The sequence below is a fragment of the Serinus canaria genome, chromosome 18 (genome assembly GCF_022539315.1).
Source record: "Serinus canaria isolate serCan28SL12 chromosome 18, serCan2020, whole genome shotgun sequence".
Classification (NCBI taxonomy): Eukaryota; Metazoa; Chordata; class Aves; order Passeriformes; family Fringillidae; genus Serinus; species Serinus canaria.
In genome coordinates, this window is record NC_066331.1 from 7,163,624 (window position 1) to 7,188,031 (window position 24,408).

The 24,408-nt window shown below is 49.7% G+C and overlaps 1 protein-coding gene across 1 annotated transcript in view; it reads right to left on the reverse strand.

Annotated features, from left to right (window-relative positions):
• Positions 1–798: 798 nt before the first annotated feature.
• Positions 799–24,408, reverse strand: part of UBE2O (ubiquitin conjugating enzyme E2 O) — a 62,454-nt gene continuing 38,844 nt past the window's right edge. The window contains exons 4-18 of the mRNA XM_009094471.4: positions 23,726–23,823; positions 22,251–22,314; positions 20,415–20,558; positions 19,668–19,777; positions 18,719–18,869; positions 17,472–17,974; positions 14,620–14,774; positions 13,635–13,747; positions 12,447–12,572; positions 11,345–11,434; positions 8,402–9,059; positions 7,399–7,535; positions 6,703–6,906; positions 5,984–6,041; positions 799–4,548 (exon numbers count right to left, since the gene is read on the reverse strand). Coding sequence (XP_009092719.2) covers positions 3,809–4,548; positions 5,984–6,041; positions 6,703–6,906; positions 7,399–7,535; positions 8,402–9,059; positions 11,345–11,434; positions 12,447–12,572; positions 13,635–13,747; positions 14,620–14,774; positions 17,472–17,974; positions 18,719–18,869; positions 19,668–19,777; positions 20,415–20,558; positions 22,251–22,314; positions 23,726–23,823 — 3,351 coding nt within the window. The 3' untranslated portion in view covers positions 799–3,808. The remainder of the gene's footprint in view (positions 4,549–5,983; positions 6,042–6,702; positions 6,907–7,398; positions 7,536–8,401; positions 9,060–11,344; positions 11,435–12,446; positions 12,573–13,634; positions 13,748–14,619; positions 14,775–17,471; positions 17,975–18,718; positions 18,870–19,667; positions 19,778–20,414; positions 20,559–22,250; positions 22,315–23,725; positions 23,824–24,408) is intronic.

Here is a 24,408-nt window from a genome sequence, read left to right on the forward strand (position 1 = left end):
AGCCCCTGAAAGGCTCCCGCAGGCTCCTCCCGGGATCCCGTGTGGCTCTCAGCAGCAGGTTGGCCGGGATCGCCCTTGCCCTCCCTCCCTTTCGCGGGTTTCGCTGAGCAGCTCTGCCATCACCCATCTGCTTCCAAAACCTGCTGGACGTCAGCAACGAGCTCCTGGCGGGGAGCCCCAGGCCCTCCTCCCGCACAGCCCCTCGCTGCCCGGACCGAGGGAGGGGACAGAGGGTGCTGCGATCAACGCCAGCACACCGAGACACTGCTCGGGTCGGGCACTGGCACCTCGAGCTGCTCCTGCAGGGAGGACACCCAGGGGGACAAAATGTAAATCAGGACTCCCGACTCCACATCACTGCTCCAGAGTGCAGCTGCAGCCGGCAGGTACCGGACACGGCTGTGTCCAGCCCCATCCATCACAGGCGTACCTGTGTGCTGAGGTGAGGGGCAGGGCAGAGCTCCCAGGGTCTACCTGAGTCTGGCCATGAGCACCGCGGCCACCAGAAACTGTGCTGGGGCACGCACTGAGCCACCCACAAGCACCAGCAAGTGCCACAGAAAACAAAAAATCCCAGCCTGACAGATGCCCTCTGTACATCAGGGTCTTGAGGAAGAGTTTATGGAGAGCCACAGAGGCAGCCCCTCCCTGCCAGACCTGCCTGGATCCCTCTGGACTCACCGGCCTTGGCTTCAGCCAGCAGGACCCCAAGGCTGGCACAGGGATGAGCTGGAGAGGGGCAAGTGCCAGGACAGTAGCAGGGGGTGGTGGGGGAAAGAAAGAGACAACTCACAGATCTACTCACAGAGGCAAAATTTAATGGCAAGTCATCTTCCCTCCTTTATTACACCTTGGTTAGCCAAACAAAAAAAATCTGCAGGTAAAAAAAGTTTTAATGGTCACACAGCACTTTATACATATAAGCAACCAAGCATCCACATCTGCACGTGAACGACACACCTCTAAGCATGGCCTCAATAGTCAGGTTTGTTTTTTTTATTCATTAAATACTGTACAGAATCAAGGCTACAAACTGATTTTGTAATGCTTCTTCCCCCTCCCCAGCACTTAAAACAGTTACAGGCTGCTCTCATTTGTACATCACACAGTCGTGTAGCCAGTTTTAAGGCTAACAATATGCATCATGCTTTGGCTTTTTTTGTGTGTTTTTAGATTTTTTTTTTTTAAGGTTTTAGCCTTTTAAATTTTGTTACCCTTAAATATTACATACATACACAAAAAATTACATAGCTGCAGTGTGCTCACCACCAACCTCATCACCCAGGAGCTTCACATTATCAAAAGCTTTAGAAAATTTGTAAACCTCTGTGCACGCTTGGGTTTGGGACAGCTGCAGAGAGCGAGCGGTGCCGAGGGGAGCAGTGTCCCCTTCCAGAAGGCCAACATCCACCTCCTCAGAGGGAGCCCAGCCTGTGCAAAAGCTCTTGTGTAGGATCAAAGACTTTTTGGGCAAAAGGGAGGGCATGGAGCCTGCCCCGTGAGATGAGAGCTGCAGAGTAAAGGAGGGGAAAAGGGGAACTTCAACAGCTCCTCCATCCCCAGTGGGTTTCTCCCTCCCTCCTTGTTCCTGTGGGGGGGCCATGGGGCAACCACAGCCCAGCTCTGGGGACAGAGGGTGTCAGTGTCTGGATCACTAACCTGGTTCTGCCTGGGATCAGCCTGTTCTTCCTCTGCCCTGGAGCAGTGGCCTCCCCTCTTGCCCCAGCCCTCCGAGACACTCAGTGCTCTGCTCAAAGGGATCCATTCACTCCTGGCCGTGGTTACAGCTCCGGCCTGCCCTGCCCCGCCCACGGCTCCCAGCACGTCTCTGCCCCGCAGCTCAGCACCTGCCTAACTTCCCCCCTGCCAGGGAGGGCTCCTGGAGCAGGGCTGCAGCTGCTGCAGATGATGCACTCACAGAGCAGTCTGGAGGTATCTGCAGCCCAGGTCTTCATCACAGCCAAACCCTGCATCCCCTGGAGCACCAGAAGGATGTGTCTTCCAAAATCCCAGTGGTGGATGGGGACATGAGAAGGGCTTTGTGCAGCCAGCCCCTGGCTCAGGAGCATCATGGGGGCAGCAGGAAAGCACAGGGAGCTGGGGGGTGAGGAGGGAGAGGGGTGGATTTGGGCTATTGGTTGCAGCCCTTGGTGTTTCTGGTAGAAAGAAGCACTGCACCAACATGTTGGGATCCTCCCGGTGATCTCCGTTTATAACTGCAGCCACAGTGAGCAAGAGCAAAAGAGAGCTTTGGCTCCATCCTTACCTCTGGCAGAGCCATCTGCTCAGCCTGACTGCTCTCTGGGCAGCCTGGCACCGCTGCCTCGCTGTGCAGCTGGAAGGACTCTCCCTGACAGATCGTGCTCCCCATGGATGCTCCCAGGGTGCCTCTCCAGTGCCTGAGCACTGGGCAAAGGCAGGAGGGCTGGAGTGTGACTGCCCAGCTCCAAGTGAAGGTGTGTGCAGGCTGGACCACAGGCCTCAGGAAGGGGACCTGACCAGGGGACTCTGGCAAAACACTGCTTCAAAGTGCTCATGCTCACCAGCTCAGGCTGTGAAACACAGGCTGCCATCACCAGGTGTTTCCTTGAGTGTCCAGCAGCACCATGGCTGGGACTAGGGATGGGAGGTGCTGTGCCCAGAGTGCTGCTGGCCACAACCAGGCCACCATGGGAAACAGCTGGCAAGGGAAGGAGCTGATAACAGCCCAAAGCAGCTGCTGTAACAGCACAGGAACCAGCACAAACTGGTGCTGCCACAACAGGGCCTCGCCATGACACGGCTTCCCTGGGGTGACCCTGGCTCCTGTGGCTCCTGAACACCCATATGCAGCAGGATGAGGGAATAGCAGCCACACCAGGCTCATCCAGATCTACAACAGGCCCCAGGGTCACTTGCTGGTGCATGCCTGGGTGAGGCCGGGATCCAGGCTGGGTGTAGTGCTGTGTGACAGCTAGGATGGCTGGGAACTAAAGATACCTAAGCAAGTAACAAGGGCAGAACCCTGAATCCCATGTATTTCTAGAAGACAGGCATGCATGGTGGGGGGGAAAGGGAAGTTTGCCTCACTCTGGAGAAAAAGAAGTGGGGGTGGCTAGACTTGCCTCCAGGAGACTGACCTGGAAGTTGCAGAACTGCGTGGAAAGTCTGCAGCACTCCCAGGGCAGCACAAGTGCCAGTGCAGAGCTCTGGCCCTGCCTACCAATCCCAACTGGAAGAACCTTGTAGCTATGGGTGAACAACTAAGACTAGAGCAACTCCGCATGGTGTAGACAACTCCAATGCAAACACAATCCAATGTCTAAGTACAGATAAGCTGGGGTAGACTTCACAGAACCCATGGGAACGCTGAGAAAAATAACAGACTGGGAGGGCATTGCCCTTCATTTTCAGAAACTACAGCAATCCCTTCTCCTGGCTGGAACCCCACCAGAACAAACTGCTGGGTGTAGCGCTGGGTGGGAAGAGTCCTTGTGTGGAAAGGTGCCCCAAGATGAAAGTGCAGAGGGAACGTGGCTGCAAGACTGCTTCTGTGCAGGTCTCAAATCTTACCATTGCAGGGTCAAACTTGCAAGAAGAGCACGTACATGGGACAGGGGGAAGGAAGAGGGGTTGGGGGAAAAGAGTTACTCATGCTTAAACAACCTTTCCTCAGAGGAGCAGTCAGGCCTACCACCTTCTTTGGAACAAACCAAGCTGAGGAAGAAAAGCTGGAAGGAGAAGCCAGTTGATTGATAACACCATTTGCCAATTTACTTTCTGCTGCTTTCCCTTCTCCCCTGCACCTGCCTGTCCCTAACCTGATGGTTTATTTGTCCTCTGTCCACTCTGGGATGTTGGCCCCTGCTAAGGCAGCCCGGTACTGCTGCAAGACACCGCGGATGCTTTTAATGAACCCCTTGGACAAAGGGAAGAGGGGAAACCCGATATCAGGGTAACCGCTCTTCTCCGGCAGGAAACTCCTGTAGCTCTTTCTCCTTTTCTTTGGTTTCACGCTGGGCTGCGAGGCAGAGTCCTGGGCAGCCTTCCCCTCGTCCGTTCGGTCTCTGGCCAGGTCCCCCCTGGCTTGGCCTGTGCTCTCCGAGTCTGAGTACTGTTGGAGGTCGCCGGCGTTGGGCGTCGCGCTCGGGAACTCTGACTCGTCCAGCTCCTCCTTCGCGTCCAGCGCCGAGTCGGACAGTTCGGCAGCCCCCCCCTGCTCCGAGCTGCCCTCGGCCAGCGCCCCTGCCGTGTCCCCGGGGCTCTCGGCGCACAGGAGGGAGGCAGAATCCGCCCCGTTGGCCTGTTCGTGGCTGCGCTCCACCAGCTCGTTGGTCTCCAGCCAGGACTCGATGCGGGACACCAGGCGCCAGCCGTTGCAGCGGAAATGCTCCCGGATCTCATGCTCAAAGACCTCCACGGGCCGGCGCAGCAGCTGCATCATGGACTGCACCACGCGGATCAGCGTCATCTCGTTGTAGCAGCGGCTGTTCTCGTAACCCTCCTGCAGCCCCCGGTCGCTGTCGAAGCCCGCCTCATTGTAGTAGGGCTCGTTCACCAGGATGAGACCTGCCGGGAGAACGGACACCGAGGGGTTAAGGCAGGAACATCATCGCCATCCCCTGCCAGTCTGCTCCTGCCAAGAGCGTCAAACGCAGGCCAGGCTGAACCCCCAGCAGCTGCAGGATGCAAAGGTCTGGTGTTGCAAGGGGAGCATAGTGTGATGTGGTAGGGACCTCAGACTCTGCAGGGAGTGGCATCCACGTTCCTTGGCTGGCAAGAACAGCCCTCTGCCAGCACAATGCAGAGGGCACACAACAGCAGAGGAGTTCAAAAGGGCAGGAAGGGAGAGGTTTCACAGCTCCTTTCACTTCCCTCCTGCAGAAAACCCCACAAACACAACAAAAGCTTTTATTTTCCTCCTCTTCTAAACGAGAACAAAGGCCAGACTTCATCAGCAGGATTTGAGCTGTCCAGGTTCTGCTCTATCCAGCAGAGTCCCACCAGACATTGCAGTTCTGAGACACAGAAGACTGTGACAAGCCACCTTTACCAAGATTTCTCCTGCTTACTTCTGGTCTAATGAAATTACAGGTATGTAGCAATAGACCCAGCACTGCCAGGCTGCTGGCAGCCTGCCACAAGTTGCATTAGAGCTGGGGAGATCATGTGTCTCTCAAAACCCAGGCAGCAGGAGAGGAGATTCTTCCCCTAACACCAAGTTGCTCCAGTAAAACATTTAGTATTTCATTTTCTAAATTTGGATCCTTGGCTTTGGAAGCAAGAAAAAGCTTTTATTGTGGTATCCTTCCCCCACAGGAGGATACAGGTGCACTGTGGGAGTTCAGAGGAGCAGGAGCGGCCAGCAGTCACCAGTAACCCTTGCTCTGTGTGAAAGGTTTCTCATCACATGCCTGAGCTCCCTGCACAGAAAGTCACCCAGGAGGAATTTATGTGATTTAGTGTGTCTGCTCCCAAACTGGATGGGGCAGAGCAAAGCCCCATAGCAGGAAGCCCTGGGGCTCGTCTAGGCACACCCCTGATTATTCTCTGCTTTGGTAGGAACATAAACACCAGCATCATGTGCAAAACATGTCCCAAGTAGGATGGGCGGGTGACTCAGTGGGGATAAAAAAAGTCCTGCAAACGAGGCCCAGTTTGGCAACTTCAACTAACTTTGGTAACAGGCTGAGGACACGGTGGCTCACCTCTGTCAGCTCTGAGTAACAAGCAGACAACTCTGCTTGGCTGCTGCAGTGAGAAAAGGGAAAGCATTGTGTCAGAGCCCTGGGATGCAGCCAGAACTCTGGGCATGAGAAAAGCTGGCACCTGCTTCCACTGCTTAATCAGAGAGATAAGGACACTGCTTTGTCCAGCAAGGTGAGACCAAAAGGCAGCTCTAACCCAACTGTGGTGGCAGACCCCAACCATGTGCCCACCATAAACCAACATCCCTTCCTCCCTCTGCCTTTTCCTGCCCCACAGGCTTGGCAGGAGCATTTACCTTGGATGGAGATGAGTACTTGAAGGAGACTGGATTTACTGGTCCACCTTTCTGTCCCCTGAAATGCAAACACAAATATGTTAAAGGGCTGAAGCACCATCAGTTTGCTCTGTGACTATTGTCAGATGAAGTGAGGCTGCAGTTGCTCTGCATTCCTGTTGCTGACATCCTGTGGCTCATGGCACGAACAAGGAACTGACTCCACGAGCACGTGATGTGCTGGTGTCCCATCTCAACAACACAGCTCTCCGTTATTTTTTTACCAGCACACCCCCCACCCCAGGCCAATTCTGTCTGGAACTGTGTAACCTTACACACCAGCCATCAGTTCCAGCCCCTTCTCAGCTGCCCTGTCCTGCTCAAAACCTATTTCCCTGCTTATTCCAAGTCTCCAGCTGCACTTTGTACCATGCTACATGACTTGTCCACAGTGTGGAAGACAGAGCCCTAACCCAAAGGCACACCCCATGCTGTGTTGGCATCTCTGCTATGGCTGGACTGACCACAGACTTCTCATTGAGGAGAGACAGTTGAGCCAAATACAGATCCAGAAAAAGCGAAACTACACCAGTTATCTGCTCCAGACACCTAAACCAGTGCCCAAAGCCCAGGCCAACCCCAGCTCAAAGACCACCCAAGAGAGAAGTCACCCAGGTCTGGTAGGAAAAGCAGCCCAGCAGAAGCCCTGCTCCCCAGGGACAAGTGGAGCACAGCATTACCTTGCCTATCCAGGTCCCCAGGAGGCTGACACAGACTTTGCCATTGTCATACAGGTTGGGATTCAGCCTCCCACTGCACTGGGAGAGGTAGCGGAAGAGAGGCGGGACAGCGGGGTAGATGTTGGGGAGCTGGATGTCGAAGAGGAAGAGGCCATCTTCATAGGGTGTGCGTGTGGGCCCTTTGATAAGGGCTGAGAAGAGATCCTGTGGGGAGAGGCAGGAGGTCAGGCACTGGGAAACACCCTCTTACCCTGGCAGAGCTGTATTTACAGGAAGGAAGAGCGGGGATGTGATTGACTTGGCCCTTTCAAGTGTCAGCTTAAGCAACACATCTCAGGGCACCTTCCCCTGCCAGAACTTGCACCCTGAGAGCAAAGCGAACCTTTGCATCTGAAACAGGGCTTTGAGGAGGGCCAAAAATCCCAAATTTACTCCCTGCTGACACAGCCCCTTGCTGGCTGTCTTCCCACTCTGCACCCAGAACAGGCTCCCTGCAATCAGCAGCTCCTTTGTTGCCACCCTGGCTCAGGGAATGCAAAAGCAGCCATTTTGGGTAATTACAGCCCTGTTTCACATGATGCACACATTCCTGCCGCTCTAATGCAAAGGATTAGGGCTAAGCAGGGAATTCCAAAGACAGGGATCCAGATGCTGAGCCCAGCACTACCACAGAGGCATCTGAGAGCAGGCACTTGCCATTCGATCCTCGAAGGTTTTCACCATGATGCCATCGGGCAGGGAGGTGGCCAGCAGAGCCATCTCCTTCCGCACGGTGCTGAAGAACTTCTTGGCTTCTGGGGGCTGGAACTCCATTTTCTTGAAGGCATGGGAATCTGTGGGACAAAGAAGACAACAATTATGGCCTGCCTTTGGAAACTGCCACAGGTTCCTCATGAAGGCAAATCTACCCATGTGTAATATGCATCATGTGGAAGAGAGGAGTTAACTTGCTTTGCTGCTAAGCCAGAAGGCAGGAGAGATGATTTCCCACACAGTACAGCAACCACAACCTGCATCTCCTGTTCTCACTGTCCCACACGACACTGTCTCCTGTGGCCCAGCAAGGAAACTTGTCCCACAGCTGGGACAATCCCACAGAACAATGGCCCTGCCAAACATAACACAGCTCCCCACTTCCCCTTGCCCACACCTGCAGCTTCACAACAGGGTGCTCCTTCCCCACCCTGGGCTCCCTGTCACCAGTGTTCCACACAGCCAGATGCTCTTTTTCATTCCTGGCCACTAACACTGGTGCCAGTGAATAAGAACACCCACTCACCAAGGACACCCAGCACAAGAACATCAGCTGGTTTTGCTCTGCTTCTCAACCAATTCAGCCTTGAAAAAAAAGCCTGAACAAACCCTGCAACTTGCAAGGAAATGTCTGCAATGCAAAGCAATAGATGTTGCAGCCCTTTAGTGTCTGCAGCCCTCCAATGTTAATCACCACCCTGGGAAAGAGGGAAGCACACTTCTGAGACTTGGGAAGGTGCAAGAGTGCCTAGAGATGCTATCTAAAAGCCATGCTTAGGTCCCAGAACACCGTGCTACAGAAGTTGGCTTAATTTCTCTTCTCTAGTTAATGGGCTATGAAAAGGACTAAGAAGAGAGGATATAGAATCTAAAAGGTTTGAGGCAAAGGTTTTGGATCAAGAAACACTTCAGGAGAGCAGTGAAGGACCAAGTATCCCACACTCACCTGGAGCATACTCCAGCACAGAGAACACTTCTCCCTTGGCACTGGTGAAGGTGACTCCAGGCTTCCCTCCACTCTGCTGGCAGAGCACTGGTGTCTCACTGGGCCACTCTGACCTCACTGGTGTCTGTGCCTCTGCTTTTTCTTCCTTCTTCTCCGTCTCTACCATGGCTTCCATCTTTTCCTCCTCAGCAATAGCCACATTATCCAAGGTCTTCTTTAGATTTTCCTGCAGCTTTTTAATATCATCCAAGAACTTCTTCTCTCGAGTGGGTTTTTCCAGTTCCACAGTTGGGGAGGTGGGAGAGCCTGTCAGCAGCTGCTCCACAGTCATATTTTTCAGGCTTTCCAAGATCTTGATGGCCTCCTTTAGTTCCCGGAAGCTCTTTGGGGCTCCATCCTTGCCACCTTTTTCTGTGGCAAGATCTGCAACTGCCATAGCCACAGCTCCTTGGACTTGTTCTTCTACTTTTTTAACCTCCTCTGCTGCTGGTTCCTCAGGCTCAAAGTCCTCAATTTTTGGGTGGTCGTCTTCCATGAGGCCATTATCTGTCTCCCAGCTGTCACTTTCATCCTCCCACTCTGAGGATGCCCCACTGGTGCTGCCATCAACAGAATCATAGTCTGACTCCTCAATTTCCGATTCAATATTGTACAAGTGCTAAAGGAGAACAGAGTTCCATGAGACTTAGGCCGAAGCACAATTTTAGTTGTTTTGAAAAGTAAGCAAAAGGAGTTTCCATTTGGAATTGCTTGGGCTGTTTAAACCCGTTCCATCTATACTGGCACAGATTATGAAACCACACAGTCCCATCCTCCACTTTTCCAACTGTGGCATTGGGGGTAAAACTAGGGCAAGTTCTAGACAGGCTGCAGTCCTCCCAGTGTCTGGGATCCAGCCCTGGAGAGCAGGCAGTTCCCCCCACAGCTCCCTGGATGCCCCAGGGTTTCAGAACACAGAGCTCAGAAGGTATTTGGTATCATGTGAGGAGTTGGTATTTCTGATCCTGCTTCTGCACCAGCAACTGTGTTGGCACAGAGCCCTGGTTTGGCTGCCTCCACACTCTGTCCTTCCACAGAGACAATGCTGGAACCAGGAACACATTCCTGTAGCAGCTCCCCTCTCCTGTGGCACACAATACTTGCCAACAAAGCCTTGCTAGGCTGCTTTAGCTGTTATATGTGGCTACTGCTTAAAATTCAGCTGGGACAATGGAGCCTCACCCAAGTTGCTGAATAAGCTCTTACATAAAATGCTCTCTTCCCTCTCACTACTAGAGGCTGAACAGATCCCCACTCCATCCAGCCTCACCTCCTACAACTTGCTTTTACACATGCTACATCTCAGGAGGTCTCTCTGCAGAGGTTTACAGACCTCCTCCAGCTTTAAGGACCAACACAGAACCAGAGGAGCAAGAGCACCTTTACAGGGCTGTGTTTGCAGTGACAAGACGGGAGCATTTTATCCACAAGCTTCTGATACTTGACTGACAGCCCAAGAATCCTCTTAATCTTGCAAGACATGACCTCAGGGGCTAAAGCACAGGGACCCTCAGTCATCTTGTCAAAGCCTTCAACTGAACCAGCACTGTTGAGCCAGTCCTGTGCCACCCAGAGACAGGCAGCCAGCAGAGGTTAGCTGGGTTCAACCCAAGTGACTGCAGGCATGAAAAGCCATCAAAACTCACTGCCCTCAAAGCTAATCCAAATCTGAGTTGGAAAGTTAATTAGCCTGTTATGCCATCTTTATTTTTAGAGCTGTGAAAAAGCACCCAGACAGCTCGTCTCTGGGCACACGGTCAGGCATTGATAAATCATGGTTTTACCAACTGATAATTCATGCTCCTGACATTTCCCTAACTCCCATAATTACGCAGAGGAGCAGAATCGAAGGGACTGGCGTGACACAGCAGGAGCTGCTGCAGAGCTCCAGCACTGCAGTGTGAGAACAGCCCTTTGTGGAGCAGGCATCAGACCTCTGATTGTGCCTGTGATCCAAGCACATGTGACAACGGGGAAGGGAGACAGCAGCCTGCTTTGTACGCCCCAGTCCACTGCCACAGTACAGGCATTGACTATTCTACTGTAATTAATGCAGAGCTGCTTGGTTTAAAAAAGAATCTTGCTCAAGTACATTGTACTTGCTAAGGCATCTCTGCAGTGGAGGCAGGGGCTGCTCTGTCAGTGACAGAATGGACTCTACAGATGTAGGTTGTCTTGTATCTTTAGGCTGTCTGCCTTCATTCCAGGCAACAAGGAAAGAAGACATGGGATAAAACTGGATGGGGAGTAGCACGTATGAGTACAAGACATAACAACAAAAGCCTTAAAAGAACCCCAGACAAATCAGCAGGGTGCAGTGGATTAGCAGCGTGGCTGTATCTGTATTTTTCAGCTTGCATTCAACCCTTTCCCTCCCTGCCTGGGATAAGATTTGAGTCTGATCCCTAGGTTAGCTAAGGTGACAATTTGTGGCTCTGGCCCAGCTTCTGGAGGAGTTTCTTTAGCAAAAACCCCACTATGGTGACGTTTCACAAGAGAGACAGAACATGCAATTGTCTTTTGGCAGTGTCCTGGTTGGGCAATGCACTAACCCAGGCTCCAGTCAGAACCAATGATCCCTGAGCTCTGCAAAGCTCCAGGTGCTGGATGCCAGGAGCAGGGCTGTGGGCAGAGCTGGGAGGCACTTGTGAAAGCAAAAAGTACCTGTCCAGGCTTTCCTAATCACTAGATTAGAGAGCAGTTATGACCAACTAGTTGCTCAGACCTCCTGACAAAAGGATTTTTCTGTGAGAATTGGGAAGTCACCCTATCATATGGGACTGCGCCAATTAATAGAGCAAGAGTCCCTTACCCAGTGAATCTCTCTACACACAGGATTTAAATCTATATCTTGTCACTCAGCTAAGAGTTACAGTGATATTGGGAGCTGGAACAGGACCTCACCTGAGGCAGAATGATAGTCTTGGAATTGTCAGCCCACACCACTTCCACCTTGCTGCTGACATCCACACGAGCCACCTGTCCGACTGAGGGCTGTGGAGACAAGAGTGGTTTGTCAGTCCCTCTTCTTCCCCAGGCACTTCAGTGCAGAGCAGGAAGGATTTGAGAGACACATTCCCCAGCTGGAGAACCACCTAGAGCAACACCTGCATCCTACGAACAGAAACCACACAACTCTGCCATGGAGGTCGGGAGAACTCTTCTCCACAAGGAGCAGGAGAGCTGGTCTGGCAGGAGGGCCTGATCTTTGACAGGACCAGTGGCCTTTCAGAACCAGCAAGGGATAGGTCCTCCATGGAATGGGGGTGCCCTCTAGTGGGGTGCCCTCAGCTCCCCAACACTCAGCACCAAGGGCTCCTCAGAGAGAGAGAGCACAGGCATGAACAAACAAGCCACAGTCTTGCAGGGTGTGCAGGCAAGGAGCACCTTGCCCTGCAGCAGGTTATTTAGGTCAGCTGAGCAGGCTGGGATGTGTTTCATGTTGTAAGAGCAACACTACACCTTTTAACACTTTTTTAGGGCAGCAGGCTCAAAAGCTGGAGGTCTCTCCAGAGGTGTTTTGTCTGTAATATAAATTGTTAATTCTTCCCCCAAGAAAATCAATCAGCTCAACAAAATTAACATGAACATAGCTCTGTCACAGCTGAACCCCGGTCTTCTGTTGCCAAGTGAAATCGGTTTCATGACAAATCCACCTCTTGGTTGCTCAGGAGCCCACAGAATATCCTTTTATTACAAGTTACTCTGAAATCCTAAGCAAGAGTTCTATGAAAAGCCCTCAGGCATATGTTCAGTCCTCGTCTCAGCTTCACTCTTGCTCTGCTGCAGACTGTCATCAAGGTCAAAGGATTTCAAGGTTGCATCTCCACCAGAGAGAGCTCTGATGTGTTACTCATGACAGCAGGGGACACCAATACAAAATCAGAAAGCTAGGGAGTTTATTTAGGATGCCAATGTGGCGTCTAACACTTTCTTATGCACTTTTCCAAGTGTCTCCACCAACACCTGGTGACACTGTGGCCTCAGCAGCATGGCCAGGACCCACCTCGTCCTCCTTGGCCGCGGCTCCGTCGGAGTTGCCGATGCGGATGACGATGTCGGTGGTGCGGAAGCGGAAGTCGGGGTGGTCGGCGATGTCGTAGACGCTCACGTCCTCCTCCTCCCCGATCAGCTGCACCGAGACACAGAGACACATCAGCCCCACTAGGCTGCACTGCCCCCCAGAACACACCTTCAGCCCTCCAAAGCATTTTGTGCTTTGTTTGATCCCTTTTCAGCCTGCAAGGGGCTGCTGCTGTCGCTCTTTGTCACCTCATCCAGTGGCGTGTGGATCATGGCACAACAATGAAAGAAGCAGATATTCTGTCTCATCTGCTCACCCTCACTTTTACCTCAGGGTTTCATGTCACCATGACAAGGAGATGTGCAACCACAGTGCTTTATTCCGTTCTGAACACCCAGATTTCTCAGAGCAGTTCACTGGGGCCCGAAGGGCAAGAGCTTACTTTTGAAATTATCCAATGCAACAGGAAGTATATGACAAAGAAACTTGTCATTTAATGGGAAACATCTTTCCTTTGATTTCTCCTGGAGTAAGAGAGCTAGGACCTCATGAATTATGAGAAATAAGTGAAGTATAACCCTGGGCCAGGCACATGTTCTGCTTCTGCATGTGAAGGGCCCTGCTCAGTTATGACAAGGTGGCCTGGCAGGCCAAGACAAAGCAGTGTCAAGGCCCCCTCTCATCTCCAACTAGACTGCAGTCTATCAAAACTCTGGAACATACAGCATTCCTACAAACCCCAGGAAAAAGGCATTAGGGTAACTATGGGCAATAGTACCTGGCAGAGGCAAACAACAATGTGTAATAGATTGATCCTATTTCTATGAACCATGCAAAGACATAGGAAGGCAAACTTCTTATAGCGAACTTAGGAAGTCAATTGTCTGTGACAACTTCAGCAAAAATCTTCATCCATACCAGAACCTGATGATACCATAGGATGTAAATTATCTGCCTGATCTTTGCAACCTCACAGGCATCTACAAATATGAGGTGACATCACCTCTTAGCTAAATCTCCCAGGCCCATAAGCATTGTTCCCTTCCTCAAAGACACACAACCAATTCAGAGCTGATTTCCAGGCTTATTTGTGTTTATCTGTGAGGCATGTGTTATTTTGTGGCTGCTTTCTCTTAGCTGGTTGTGGCAGGCACTGGCTCCTGCACTTACCTCCACATCATCTCCACTGGGTTTCAGCTTGAACCACTTCACCACACAGGTACGGCCGATGTGGTCCCCAGACTGCACCACTCCATACAACCCAGGATCCTGGGAGCTCTGAGCTTTTGGTCACAATGGCAGGGAAGAAAACAGACAAATTAGGCAAAGGAGCACAGACTTTGTTCAGTGACTGAGGTTGTCAGCTCCTGGGCTCTCATGGCTAAAGCCTTCCACTTGTGAATGGCATGAGGAAAAACACTTCTTCCTACACAGTGAGAATTCTTGCCAAACTAGAAGGGTAGAGCTGGAGCTGACGGGTTACTTTAGTTTCCACAGACTACGTGTAACCCAGAAGACCAGTCAGACATTACTCATCAGAAATGGCCACATAAAACAGCCTATTTATGCTAAGCCAGATTTCCTGCTTCCCAACCTGAGTGTCTTCTGGTCCCCACTGCTGAGGGTCCACCCTTGCTAGAAAAGGAGCTGAGAGCCAGATGGCATCATCAATATTTCATATCCAAAAGCTTTAAGTCTCCTTGAACTTGTTCTGTGGCCCTCACTAGCATCACCGATTGGTTTGGTGAAGAAAAGGGATGCAAGAAGAGGCCTCTGGATCCCGAAACTCTCCATGAAAAAAACGTGAGAGTCATGATAAATCAGCCTTACAGAGAAAACAGTCTAAGGTAAGCTGTTTGTTTCTCCCCTTACTCTGGGACAGAGCTCAGAGCTGTTGACCCTTTCAAGGTGGGCAACTCCTGCTCTGCAGAAATATTGAAAATCCTAGTTTGGATCCTTGGTATTTATTCTTTCCACATCCTTCCTGTTGTCACAGTACAACTTTGGTATGTAAATAATGGTTCTCTGCTGCCATTCCCACCAAGTCAGCTGAGTCACTGCTGTCCCTGTCAGGTGCCCACCTCAAGCGAGCAAATTAGGGGATCCAAACTGAACAATACTTTGCAATTAAGAGCATTGCACTGGCACCCAATACCTCTTTTGTCCACCACAAAATCGCCGGGGCAGAACTCGTTGTTGTCCAGGTGATGGACAGGGATCAGCTCATTGGAGCGGATGTTTGTCTCCACGGTGCCATCCTGCCACATCACATCAGCTGAAGTCATCGTGGTCACCACTTCCACAGCAACCCTGGCAGCACACAAAGGCAACGAGTTACCAAAGGGAACATCAGGGATCAAGATGGACCTCAGCAACACAAAGGTACACGGATCAGCAGGCTGGGAAGCAAGTCAGGAAACCCCATGCAGAGCACATGGACACAGCTACACAGCAGGCTTTGTTTTGATGGGCTCTCAACCCCTGCAGGTTTAAGGAGGACTGACTTTCCAGGGAGCTCCTGCTGAGTTCACTTTTATTCCTATGGAGGCAAATTAACACCTAGGAGCACCCACTTTCTGCCCCCTGACAGAAACTTCAAATAGTTTGAAGCTTGAGATCTTCCCCACTGGAGCACCTTCCAGCTCTGAGGAGTCTTTGAAACTAGAAGAACACATGACTGGAAAGATAAATCACCACAGCCCTTCCAGCGAGAAAAAAAAAAAAAAAAAGGAAAGAAGCTACACATTGAATGTGAGTAAAGCAAAAAGATTTTGTTTAAAAGAGAAAAATGTCCTCCCCAGCTGTTCAAACACACACATGTCTCTGCAGCTCAGAAATTGAGCCCAAACACACGACAATGGACCACATGCTGGTTTTCTGCTGTGGGGCTTGACAGAGATGCTTGAGGAGGGCAAAGTGCTTGGGGCAGGTGGGACAGCCTAGCTGGACACTCTTCTAATAAGCCCCCTACTAATTTCATCTCTTCTACAAAACAAACCAAATCCCACAGAACAGAACAAACCAAATCCCACACTGGCTTTAAATCTTCCCTTTACTTTGCTGGCCTGGCCTTCCAGAATAACAGAAGTGCTGGATTTATGCTGGTTTCAGAATCAAATCAGAATGAAGATACAATAGGCAAATACAGCTGTTTGTCCCCAGCCCTGTTTTTATGAATGTCAGAGAAATATTTTTAAGTGGAAACAAGATGAAGTTTTAGCAGGGCCAGCACTCAACAGCAGAAATTATCAGAGAAGGGTCTGTAACAGGCCACATGTGTGTTTGATACACAGCAAGATGGTTTTTGGGGGACATAGGACATATCTGGGGGACACAGGACATGTGCACCTGAGGATGGGAGTGGAAAGGCTGTGCAAGGAAATGAAGCTCCTGTCTGCAATGTTGGCTTTAAACACAAATCAAGACTTGATGTTAATAAAAACCCTCACTAGAAGATATCCAGCTGTTTGTGTGTTGCACAGAGAACTGCAGCAGGTCACTCACTGATGGCAAAGCCACATGCTGAGCTGGCCCCTGCAGCCAGACTGCCCAGGAGCTGACACATCACATGTGGTGACAGAGTGCAGGCAGCCCAAGCACTCAGCAGTGCCTGGCAGAACATCTCTGATGACCAGAGAAACATCTCTGAATCCTCAGCACCCCAGAGGAATATTCAACAGCACTGGTCCCTCACACTGAGCTGTGCCCAGCTGTCCCATGTACCCTTCGGAGCATCAGCTGGGGGCTCTCAGTCTGTGCTAAAAAAGCCTCTAATTCCTACTTTGTGTCATGGTTGTCTCTCCTTGTATGGAGCTGCCCTGGTCCAGCACTGGAATTTCTTGGGGCTGACACAGGGATTTCTCCCCACTGCCCGTACAGTGCAGGGAGCCACCAGGTGCCCTAGCTATGCTCTCCTTAGCAAAACCTTCAGTAAAACAGAGACACTCAGCGGGGGAGTGAGACATGAAGAGTGAACTGAGAATCCGTTCCCAGGAATTTTATCACACACTCCCATTTTTTCTCACACTTGGATGCTGCTCTGCTGGGCTTTGTGACCTTCAAATCTAATTGCTCCAGAACTTACAAGGACTACAAGAGTCACTCACAGGCAAGGCTAAATACCTACCAAAAATGCCAATGAAGTTCGTGACATTCTCAAACTAGTTGAGCTCTTGAATAATCTCTGATAATGTCACTTTCCTGGGAGAATTCTCCCATGTTCTCCTGCATGAGTTGATGCAGAATCTGTACACAACTAAGCAACCCAAGGAATACAGGCAGACAACTTGTTAGATGTCCTTGCATCCCATGAAAACAGTTTAAACATTCCTAAGTTAAAAGCAAAAGCTGCTGAGATCCAGTTTTATCTAGAAATGGGCAGATACATGCAGTGCTCTCCTCCCAAGCTACTGAAATAAATTCCTCCAAGGCTCTCAAGGAGTGAGTGCAATTTATTCATTAAAAAATTCTAATATTAAGAAGTACACTGCTGGCAAAATTGCAGATCTCTGCAGAGCAGGGCCAGGATAACAGAGGCCATGGCAGCTCTACCACCTGCCAGCTCAGAGCTCTGTGCTGCTCCAGAGACAGCTCTCTAGGATAAGCTGTCCATTCCTAGCATGGTCTGTCCTCAGCCTCTCTGCAGAAGCTGCCAATAAGGTAACCAATTAGTGTCATGGTTAAGCTGTGTGATCTTTATTCACCTCTTTCCCTGCACACAGAATCTAGCACAGCACAGATATACTGTCAATGCCCTGAGGCACAGCTGAAATGGAATAGCATCAGTGTCAGGTCACATGGCCCCAGTTTCATCAGAAGCTGGACTGAGACCAAGCTGATTCCACACAGGCCACTGCTCAGTCATCACAAGATAATTGCTGTCAGTTGCTACCAAGCAGTGCCCAAGATCCCCATCATCCTGCACTCGAGCTCAGGTGGTGCTTTACAGCTGAGCACTTGGGGAAGGGAGATTGTGCAATTGCACAGGGGTGTAGAAATCCAGCTCACCTGTCTCCTGGCTTAAACTCTCGTGAAACCTTGGTCTTCTTCTTCTTGTGCTTCCGCTTCAAGTTTTTGATGGAAAGAGGGATGCTCTTCTTGCGGCAGGTGCCACTGCCGCTCTGGGACGAGGCAGTGGAGCTAGCAGAAGAGGTGACAGAACTGGTGTCATCAGTGTCATCAGCTGCCTCATCATCAGCATCCTGCTCCATGGACTGCAGCCGATAGTCAGGCAGCCCTTCATCCTTCAGGAGAAAGGGGGGCTGCTGCTGCCGTGCTGCTGCTCCCCCTTTCTCCTTCCCTGTTTCTTCAGGTTGCTCCTCCTTTCCCTCCCCAGGACTTGGTGCACGGCTGGAAGAGTCATCCAGCTCACACTTGGATTCAGGCTTAAGCTCTTCTGATTTTTGGTCAGCAGCTGCAGCAGACTCTTTGTCAGGGGCTTCACCTGTGCCCTGAGACTCCGGGGAGCACGACATGATCTTCACGATCTGCTTCTTCAGCAGCCGTCTCACCTGGAGAGAGCACACATGGGTCAGACCTGCGCCTGGGCACTCAGCAAGCTGCCAGGGGGCCTGGGGAATGCTCAGCTTTGTGCAGGAAAAACAGCACCCATGGGGCTCTGCTCACCTGCACCAGACTACTCTGCAAATCAGCAACTCACAGTGCTCTGCTCAGGAGCAGCACTGCACTAGCCCAAGTAAAGAGAGCTTTGCTCCTTCAGCTTATTTTAGGCATGTTCTGAACTTTTTTATCATGGAAGGTCACAAGTAAATCCATGTAACATGCACAGAGGTCACCATCTACACACTGATGACATCCTGTTATTCTAGGAACACCATGGCTCTACAACCAGCAGGTACAGATCATAGAATGATTCACGTGGCCTGGGAAGTAAAACCAGCTTCCTTGTTTCACTGTAGCAAGGATTTAACTGAACATTTCAGCTCCATGAGAATGCTAAAGAAAATATGGTTTAAGTCCCAGTTGTCAGAGCACACTTGACCTCTGCAAGGTGACATTTCTGTGTTGAGGCCTTGTTCATGTTCTCTCAAGGTGTAGCTGCATGCTTTACCTAGAGCAGTCAGAGTGCTCCCCAAGGTGACTTCCCTGCTGGCAACAACAAGCCATTACTCTTCACAACCACATCAGGAGTCACATTTCAGACCACATGACTACCAGGAAGATCTCTGCTTTAAAAGCCACAGTGACCATAAATGCTTCGAGAAGTAAATGTCTCCCTCAACCCCTCAACTCACCTTTTTGGCAACTGATCCTTCACCCAGGACACAGTTCCTCTCTGGACACTCACAGGTGATTTTTGCAGGTTCCACTTTGTCTGGGAACACGTAGAGGCACCTTTCCCCAAGCTGCCTTTGGGCATGGTCAAAGCATCCCAGACGCTTCACCCTGGCAGAACAGGAGAGCCATGAGCACAGAACAGAAACAGAACCCAGCAGTGCCCAGGGCCTTGACAAGGCTGGCATGGCCTCACACCAACAGTGCTGCTGCAGGGGTGGCAGAGCCACACCAAATCATTCCCAGGTACACAATTCTAAAGGAGAAGTGGCACTCTCACCAGGGACTGGGTGGGGATACAAAGGGTTTGGGTGGGACACAAGTCACTCCTCTCCCTGTAGCTCCCCCCTTCCCACAAGAGAGAGTTGCCAAGAGACATTTGGGGCTTTTTGCTGTAATTTGAGAGTTGCTTCCCCCCATGCAGGAGCTGCAGGCAGGACCCACACTGACAGTGCTGCTGCTCATCTGACTTGGCTTTGAGCTTTCCCAGCCCATTCCAGCAGCTGCAGCCTGCAGAGGGCACCAGTTACTGCCTCAGCACTAGCCCGGGCTGCAGCCGCACCCCTGAGCCCCACCCCTGACACACAAGCTGCAGCCTGCTCCAGGCAGGAGCCGAAGGACAAGGGAAGAAGGAAGCTGCTGCCAGACACCACTCAGTGCACCTGTCAGCTGGAGAGAACTTGGCATTAGGAGGATGCTTGCCCTCGTGCTGGTAACTCAAGGGTCTGCTAAACGAATTTGGAAGTTACTTGTATTTTCAAAGCTCTGGGATATGCAGGCATGCAACATGGGAAAAAAAAAATCCTGCTGGAAACAGAAACATTGTGTCTCTTCACCGGGTAGGGCTGTCACCCACAGTCTGCAGGGCCTTAATGCTCAGAGTGAAAAGGGGTTCTCAAGGGATCTCACCTGGACAGTTTATCCTGGCTGATTATTGAGGGAGGAGGGCTCACACTGTCAGTGCCTCCAGGACAGAAGCTTTTAGTGATCCAAGTAACCTTTAGTTCTACCACCTGTACCTACAATGTAGTGATAGAAAAGGCAATTACACATTTCGGAGACTTTCCCAGACCCGTATCTCAGATCTCAAAGTTGACATACAGGAAAGTGGCAAACCTACTTTTATCATTTAATATGGGCAAGTGAAGTTTCACCCCATCCAGGACAATCACAGTGCCCCCAAAGCCTGACCCCTGAAAACAGAGACTCTACAGCTTTTGACTTCAAGGAAAGACCAGTGGCTTGGGAAGCAAGCTATGGCATATGTAAATCAGCAGTCCAATGTCACAAAGAGATATGCTAATGAACTTGGAGCTGCTCCTTCTTTAAGCAAAGAATCAGCAATATTTCTCCCTTTTTGGACAGCATGCAACATTAAGTTTCAAGAGAAGATGTGCTCCTACTGCCCTAATGATCAGCAGTACTGCCCTCTGAGTGTGCTGACACATGATCACTTTACAGGGTGCCAGCAGGGACCCTTGCTAGGATGCTCAAAAGTCCTGTCAGTCCCCCGTGAGAATTTGTCACCTCAGAACACCATAGCCACAGCACATTTGCTCTTGGGAGGTTACCATGGCAAGCTGACTCTGCTCCAAACAGCCAGCCAGGGACCATGCAAGGCAGAAGGTGGCCATGTGTCAGGGTGTCAGTCCTTACCTCTTCCACCACCACTCTGAACTTGCTCTTTGTGCTCAGGACAGGCTTCACACCCGAGAGCCACTGCACGCTGGAGAACACTTTAGATGGCCCGATGAGGACTTGTCCAGGATAAAAGCCATATGAATCATCAAAGAAGAGACCCTGTGGGAGAAACAGAGGGGACAAGAACAGCATAAAGGACTCTAAGATTTAATATTCCAGCATTTCCCTTCCACCTTTTGTGATCAGTAAAATTAACTATAAAGGTAAAGTCTGCAAGATGCCCATCTCTTGTATCTCATCCTCTCCTGAAGGCAACCCAACAGTTCCTATAGCAACCTGCTCTGTCACACATGCCAACAGGACCAGGACTTGGTGCAGGAGAAGCAAAAGTATTTGCAAGAAACTAAAGATGCATATTTCCATACAGAGGTTCTCAGTAACAAGGTAGCCAAGGTCAGCAGGGCAAGGACATCTCTTTTCCATGCTCTAATTCAAGCACCTACATCTTTCAGAGGGAAAGGATGTGTGCCTTCACTCCCCTGCTTGTCAAATTTAGTGTGTAAGTATCACTCCTGTCTCAGGTGGATTAGTTAATATGACAGTTCTTTGAAAACAAAAACAGGACAGTAAACACAACAATTGCTTTCCTAGAGCTCCTTCCCACTGATACTGAGATTCAGAGTGTGGGGGCGGACAGAGCAGTTTAAGGCAGATAAAACGCTGAGCACAAAACTGCATCAAGTCTTGTAATTTGTCAAAAGGGATAAGAGCAGTGTGACAAGATCTAGGTCAGGTAACCATCTAACACACAGCAATTCTGAGCACAGGATCAAGAGTAACACTGGAGATAGCTGATTCAGTCCAAACTGTGATTCCCCAGAGGACTCTGTACACTTTAAAGGCAGCCTGACTCAAAACAAGCCATCTCAAAATTAGGTAACCAGAAGCTAAATGTTGCTACAACATCCATTTAGTGAGCAGAAAACACACTGCACAACCTAAAGTAGCAGAGACTGAGGTATTGGAGAATATCGAGTGACAGACCACTCTTTTTCTGTACAGAACCAGAAAACCACAGCAGCACATCCTATTGAACTGATATTCCATTTACTCTTCAACAAGCTGGCATCACATTTTATCAGAAGTGCAGTTTTAGATCAAAGGGACCTTTGCTTTCAAGGCTGGGAAGGATAAGAGCTCAGTGCTTTGCAAGTTCCTAAGAATCACACGTCATCCTCTGTCATCTCCCAACACTGCTGCCAGGAGTGCAGCAAGGCCCTTTGAAAGAACAAGCAAGCTGTCATCAGCCTTTGAAGGTGAGAGAGGTTAGATCCCATCACACAGCAAACTGTTTTACCCAAAAGCAAGCAAACCTTCCCTGCCATGTGATTTGGAAAATGCCAGTGTGGTGGCAGGTCTCTGTTCAAAAAACGCCACGGACTGCAGTAACAAGAGACATTACCTTACATGACCTGAAAACCTGCTTCTAGCAGAACACCTGTTAAACAAAACCCCTTTTTCCAGAAGAGGAACACTTTTTAAAAGCAGTAAATGGAGTTAGAGACTTTAGAAGCATGTGCAGATATGAAGGAGCAGTGAGTGAACTGCCTTGACACCAGCCATCTGACAGTGTGTTACACAAGTTGTTTACAAAGAAACCAATTGGATGTATCAATTGTAATACCTACTCAAACCCTGCCCAGACTAACATCACCTTTAAACTGTTACTGTAAGTAGTACATTCTTAGGATTAATAAATGCCTCTGAATTTTGCCTTCTCTCTCCCTCCTGCACAAAAAGTTTCCAAGACACAGTCGATCAAAAGGACTCTCAGGAGAGCCAGCAGCTCACCGAGTCACTGACGTGGGGACAAACATCATACAGCTTGGCTCCATCTTCTGTGCTCATGGAACACCTGGAAACACAGGAGACACAGGGTAACACTTCCAAAGTCATCTACCCCAAAAGCAAACAGCACCCAGGGAACTGAACCTGAACACATCTGGTCATGTACCCAGCAGTGTATCACTGAGCTTTTATGGGCCAGAGAACAACTGGTTATAGATAGGCTGTAAAAGCATTAAATGTATCTAAAGGTCCCATTCAACATGTAAAAAAGCAAGCTAAGTAACAGGCTCCGTGCTGGACAAGATCTGTCTGCTGCAGAGGTCCCCTCTGCAGGGACTTAAAGGCAATTTGGACATATTTCTTTTAGTAATAGCTTCATTTCCAGAGTAAGTTCTGGTGGCATTTCAAATGATTCATTAGGAAGAGGTTTTGCAAGCAGTACCTCACTTTACACAGCTGTGCAGGAGATGGTATGAGATTCCAAGCAAAGTTTTAAATTGCACCAATAACTGCAGTTATTACAGTCAGTTGTGTGGCAATTTTTCACTCCTAGTTTAATACAGACCTAAGAACCCTCCAGCATGGGTTAACTGCACAGTAACACAGGCAAACTCTCAGATGCATCCACCAATCATCTGCTACAGCTCCCACATTACTCACTTCTCTTAGACTCAGAGCTGGTCGCAGGATTAGGGATTTGATTGTTGTGTTTTAAACATCAATGTCAACACTCAATTTACAAGACAGATGGGTTTTTCCCCAGCTGCCAGGCCCATACGCCTCTTGGCCCTCCACTGGTTCCTTCCTTCCCTTGCACTATGAGTTTGTTGGATAAGACAGGCCACAGTAACAGAGAATGTAGTGAATCCATAAGGGTTAGCACACAAGTCACTGTCTCACATGCAAGAGGAACAGAATTCAGATTCTTTTGCTGGCTTTACAGAAATTTCGTCACGTATTTCTTTCAGTATCTCTGTTTAAATATTTTCCCAGACTTTGGATTGTGTTTTCATTTATAAAAAATTCAGTGAAAAAGAAAGCTGTTCTATATTGAGTTGCTTTTTCATTTTTGATAAAAACCACAAGCCTGCAAATTTCCATCATTTCACAGAGCCTTTTTTAAGGTAAGAATTCTCCCTGCATCTCAGTGACATTATGCTCTCCTACTGCGAAATAGTCTGGAACAACCACCCATCTTAAACAGCTACTTTTGCAGAGGAGAAGCACAATTTAAAGACCAATGTGCTTTTGTTCTGGAGCACTGATCTACTGGATTGAAAAATATTGTCACCTTTCAGACTACAGCTTTTCCAATGTTTTCAGAGAAAGAAGTATTCTCTTGCTCTACATCTGAAGATCATGCAAGCAGATAACTTATCACTATGTAAATGAAGCCCAAACTGTTTCTTGTTCTCATAAAACAGATCAGGATTGTGAAAACCAGGGGGGACAGTCTTCCACAGGAAGGAGAGAAGTACCTGGCTCCATTGGAAAGCTTGAGGATGACCTGGTTCTTCAAGTCATAGACCTTGCCCAGCCAGCAGTCATAGGCTATGTAGTCACCATACATGAAAGGCTGTGATGAAAACAGGAAACAAAACTTTAAGTAATTTTTGAAGCTGGAGCCAATTTTTATCACTAAGACTAATTTTTCATCCCAGAAGAGCTCATTTCCTACTGTCTTCCTGCAGGCTGTGACTTGGGATAAGTTATGACATTCCTGCTCTCACTCACAAATTATCTTGATCTCAGAGGAAAAAGAACAATGAAATCCTACCCACCTGCTCCCTGGAAACCAACTATCCACTCAAAGAGGGAAACAGATATGTTTGAGACTGTTTCAGCTCAAGAGAAACATGCTTGACTCATCTCAGCATTTTATAGCCTGTTTCAACAGCAGTGGTGTCACAGCTCAGCAGCTCTGGGCCACAGCCATGAGCTGCCCTGGTCAGGCTGCCACACCAGCTTTCTACATTCAGTGCAGGAGTTCTCACATAATTTCATGTCAGTCTAGCTCTTCAAGAAAATTTGGTCTTGGCAATGTGATGAGAAACACAGAACAGATGGGGAGATAAGATGCTGCATCGTCTTCTGCTGGGGAGGTTTTTAAAATAAAACCAAACTGCAGATGCATCTTGCACAACATGAATGCTTTGCCTTC